Raw genomic sequence first — 4,710 nt, forward strand, 5'->3', positions numbered from 1 at the left:
ATGTAATTTATTACCTCCAGGCCAAAATCAAGCAATGGAGATACAAGTTGTAGAATGAATGTTCTCCCAGTTTAACTAAGCGTGTCAAATTTCCTACGATGGGGCCAGCAGTGAAACATTAAGTAGAGGGTCTAGGTAGGTCTTGCTCCATCCCTTGGACAGGCTTGAGACATGAATTTCCCTTTTCCTCTTATTTTCTCACCCACCAGGAAATCTCACTGTACTGAAAAGACCAGGCTGCCCTCCCCAGTCCCAACCAAAAACTTGGTCCGATTCTTCCCAACGGCTGAAATCTCAGCTACAAAAGTTAGTGTGAACCACTCGGTACAGAAGCCAAGTCCTTGAATGCTTTTGTTGACCCATTTTTCTTCAGACTCCGGGTGCGAACTCATCAGCACCCGTTACTCCGTTCAGCTTCTCATCCAAACAGCAGCTCTGCTATTTTGAGCCCTCCCTGCCTAGCGGTCTTCTGCCCTCAGGTGGGCTCAGGACACTGGCAGCAGTCTTGCCTTTTCACAAGGGCGCCCACCTGGCCTGCCACTCCCTCCCTCGACAACGCTCCAGGCCCACAACACATTCCCAACCTCTCTCCTCGCCTGCCTCCGCCCGCTGCCACCTCACTCCACGAAGTCCGCCTCCCCACCGCTGGCCCAGGTGGGGTGTGCGGGGCGAGGAAACCTGGCGCTCTCGGGGCCGCGCTGCGGCCCAAGAGCGGGTGAGAAGCCCCGCGCCTGGGACGCGGCCTCGCAGGCCGGGGGAGGGGGCGATGACCAGAAGCCCACGGAGCCCCGGGGCCTGGGCCAGCCGGCCAGATCTTCCGAGGGCCGCCTCGGCTGGGCCGCGGTTCTGGGGGACGCAGAGGTGCCACACGAGCGTGCTTCTGTGTCCCAGAGGGGCGAGGAGGGCTCGGTGAGGGGCCCGGCCGGGCGACTCCTCGGGAAAGCGGGGCGCGCCCTCGCGCGGTGGGCGGGAACCCTGAGGAGACGAGGAGGCGGGCGCGCGCCCCGCGGGGGCGGGGGCGGGGGGGAGCGAAGGAGGGTTGGGGAGGCGTCTCTGCGGAGCCCAGCGCTCCGCGCCAGACCCAGACGGAGCCTCTCGGTGGCTGCGGCAGCCGCCACAGCAACAGGCGGCGGAGGGACGAAGGGGCGGGGAGCGGCAACGGGGCGCGGAGCGCGAGGAGGGGCGACGCGACCCCGCACCGCCGCCTCTACCCCGCCTCATGGACGAGCACCTCAGCCTCCTGCGCTCGCCGCCGCCGCCGCCCTCCGCCCGCCACCGCGCCCACCCTCCCCAACACCCCGCGAGCGGCGGCGGCGCCCACACACTGGTGAACCCGGGCTACGCAGAGCCCGCCGCGGGCCCCGCGCTGCCGCCCGACATGACGGTGGTGCCCGGGGACCACCTGCTGGAGCCCGAGGCGGCCGACGGCGGCGGGGAACCGCCTCAGGGCGACTGTGGCGGCGGCGGCGGCGGCGGTGGCGGCTGCGACCGCTACGAACCGCTGCCACCCGCGCTGCCGGCCGCCAGTGAGCAGGACTGCTGCGGGGAGCGCGTGGTGATCAACATCTCAGGGTTGCGCTTCGAGACGCAGCTCAAGACCCTCTGCCAGTTCCCAGAGACACTGCTGGGCGACCCGAAGCGGCGCATGAGGTACTTCGACCCGCTCCGCAACGAGTACTTCTTCGACCGTAACCGGCCCAGCTTCGACGCCATCCTCTACTACTATCAGTCCGGGGGCCGCATCCGCCGGCCGGTCAATGTGCCCATTGACATCTTCTCCGAGGAGATCCGCTTCTACCAGCTGGGCGAGGAGGCCATGGAGAAGTTCCGCGAGGACGAGGGCTTCCTGCGGGAGGAGGAACGGCCCCTGCCCCGCCGGGACTTCCAGCGCCAAGTGTGGCTGCTCTTCGAGTACCCGGAGAGCTCCGGGCCGGCCCGGGGCATCGCCATCGTGTCCGTGCTCGTCATCCTCATCTCCATTGTAATCTTCTGTCTGGAGACGCTGCCCGAGTTCCGTGACGAGAAGGGCTACCCCTCCTCGCCGTTTCAAGAGCTGTTGGATGCGCCCAGCAACAGTACGTCGGGGGCCCCCGCTGGCGCCTCCAGCTTCTCGGATCCCTTCTTCGTGGTGGAGACCCTTTGCATCATCTGGTTCTCCTTTGAGCTGCTGGTGCGGTTCTTCGCGTGCCCCAGCAAAGCCACCTTCTCGAGAAACATCATGAACCTGATAGACATCGTGGCCATCATCCCTTATTTTATCACGCTGGGCACGGAGCTGGCTGAGAGGCAGGGCAATGGACAGCAAGCCATGTCCCTGGCTATCCTGAGGGTCATTCGCCTGGTGAGGGTCTTCCGCATCTTCAAGCTCTCTCGCCATTCCAAGGGGCTGCAGATCCTGGGGCAAACGCTGAAGGCTTCCATGAGGGAGTTGGGGTTGCTTATCTTTTTCCTGTTTATTGGGGTCATCCTTTTCTCCAGCGCAGTCTACTTTGCCGAGGCAGATGACCCCACTTCAGGTTTTAGCAGTATCCCGGATGCCTTCTGGTGGGCAGTGGTAACCATGACAACAGTAGGTTATGGTGACATGCACCCAGTGACCATAGGGGGCAAGATTGTGGGGTCTCTCTGTGCCATCGCTGGTGTCCTGACCATTGCTTTGCCTGTCCCTGTGATTGTTTCCAACTTCAATTACTTCTACCACCGGGAGACAGAAGGGGAAGAGCAAGCACAGTACATGCATGTGGGAAGTTGCCAGCACCTGACCTCATCGGCTGAGGACCTCCGAAAAGCACGGAGTAATTCCACTCTGAGTAAGTCGGAGTATATGGTGATTGAAGAGGGGGGTATGAACCATAGCGCTTTCCCCCAGACTCCCTTCAAAACGGGCAATTCCACTGCCACCTGCAACACGAACAATAATCCCAATTCCTGTGTCAACATCAAAAAGATATTTACTGATGTTTAATATATGATACAAGTGACATGCTATGCTCAGTATTGTGTGGAACATACCCTCTTGGTCTGTGTATGCCCTTATTTTATACATCTCCAGACCATTCATCCAGGAAAGGACATAAAGAAGTGGAAAGCACACTTCTTCATTTTCTGTCTCCCCTCTGCTTCATACTGAAACAGGTGTCTGTTTTGCAAGTGGGCTGCATTCTCTCAGCTCTCCTTTTTTTTTTCTTCCTCCCTCTCTTAATACTGCCAACAAGAAACTTACCTTTCAACTTGGTTTCTAGTACAAGCCCTGTTTAAAAAAAAAATCGGTACATCCTGGGAGGAAATGAAACTGAAGAACAGTTAGAGTAACTGTTTAACCTCAGAACTGAAAGGCAGTTTTTTTCTTTACTAAGTAAAGCAGGCACATACTTGAATGATGCTTCAGTTTGATGGACCCTTCAACATTATTGACTGTTTAGTTCAGTTGCCTATGCTGTGGATGTGTGGATGAAAAGTCTACTTAGAACAATGACTTGTTTATTTGTTTTCTGACTGGAATTTCTGTTCGGAACCCCCTCCCCCCGGAATTTTGTACAACTTTGACCAAAAAGGAAACGCACAAGATGTCCTGATCTGACTACTTAGTTTAACTCTTTGGGGCTTGTTAAGCATTTCAAAAGTATTAGACTAATAGATTCCTGTGAAGTTCTGTGTGTGTGTGTTCCAGCCAACATCTATCAGAGTCTAGAAACACATGTTTTCAGTGCTGCTGAGAGAAACAAAAAAAAAAAATCCTAATGCATCTGAGAGATAAGCTTCTGCAGTATCACAAGATGATTAAAGTGGCAGACACTCCTTCCAGCGGAAGTTACTAATTCGGACCTGACTGATGCAGTTCCCATAGCAACCCATGTTTCCTGGGAAACCCGAAAAAGGTTGTCATGGTATCTCTTGCTCTCTAGCCCCACCTCCTAGCCCCTGCCGTTTCCACAGTAACCTTTCCAGATGGTTCCTACTTACATGATTTCATAAGGAAACCCTCTGTTTGAATAAACCGCACAAATAAAGTTAAGTCTGAGAATCTGAGATGGTGAAATGGATCACAAAATGCATACTTTTTACTACAAAAAAAAAATGTTGCTATCATCCCACAATGGCTGAATCAAGAAGGAAGATAACATCTTTTGAATGTTAGATATACACCACAATAAAGTATGATTTGAATTAAATGCCAGTAATTAGGCCACAGTTTTAAAAGATGCTTCTCTACTGTTTTCTTTCTCGAAGAAGTTTTAAGCCAACAAATGAAATTTAAAAGCAAATATGGAAGTGTTGTGTACACAAGCAAATGAAAGATTCAGTGTACCTGAAACCTTACTACAAGGGACCTTCAGATTTCCTCTTAAAAAAAATCCAGATCCCACAACAGCACCTTTAACCATCATAGCACTTGAAAAGCTAAATAAACTTAAAAAATATAAGGATGCACGTTTTTAACTGAGGGAATTGCAGACAATCAATAAAAAGGAGGGACAGGAAATAACCAATCTTGGAGAAATACCTGCAGTTATCAGCCATAAGCCAGGGGTTGCCCGAAGACAAACAGAATCAGGTGAGCACTGTGTAGGCTACTGAGAGCATTCCCTTTTGAACAGAGAGCCGGGAAAATGCTATTCCAATGTAGATTGGTGATAAGTTGCAAAAACAATAGTATTACATTAATTACATGCAAGTGACTTTTAAAGGTCATTTATAACACTTTTTCCG

The 4,710-nt window shown here is 53.4% G+C and overlaps 1 protein-coding gene across 1 annotated transcript; it reads left to right on the forward strand.

Annotated features, from left to right (window-relative positions):
- Window positions 1-1,031: 1,031 nt before the first annotated feature.
- KCNA3 (potassium voltage-gated channel subfamily A member 3) lies at window positions 1,032-4,424 on the forward strand. The gene has a single exon (XM_057500547.1). It carries the CDS (start codon window positions 1,220-1,222, stop codon window positions 2,963-2,965), a length of 1,746 nt encoding a protein of 581 aa, XP_057356530.1. The 5' UTR covers window positions 1,032-1,219; the 3' UTR covers window positions 2,966-4,424.
- Window positions 4,425-4,710: the final 286 nt, after the last annotated feature.

The sequence above is a fragment of the Manis pentadactyla genome, chromosome 4 (assembly GCF_030020395.1).
Source record: "Manis pentadactyla isolate mManPen7 chromosome 4, mManPen7.hap1, whole genome shotgun sequence".
NCBI lineage: Eukaryota > Metazoa > Chordata > Mammalia > Pholidota > Manidae > Manis > Manis pentadactyla.

Bases quoted from the DNA above. Each gene is read 5' to 3' on its own strand.
- KCNA3 (XM_057500547.1), top strand. From the start codon at position 1,220: ATGGACGAGCACCTCAGCCTCCTGCGCTCGCCGCCGCCGCCGCCCTCC.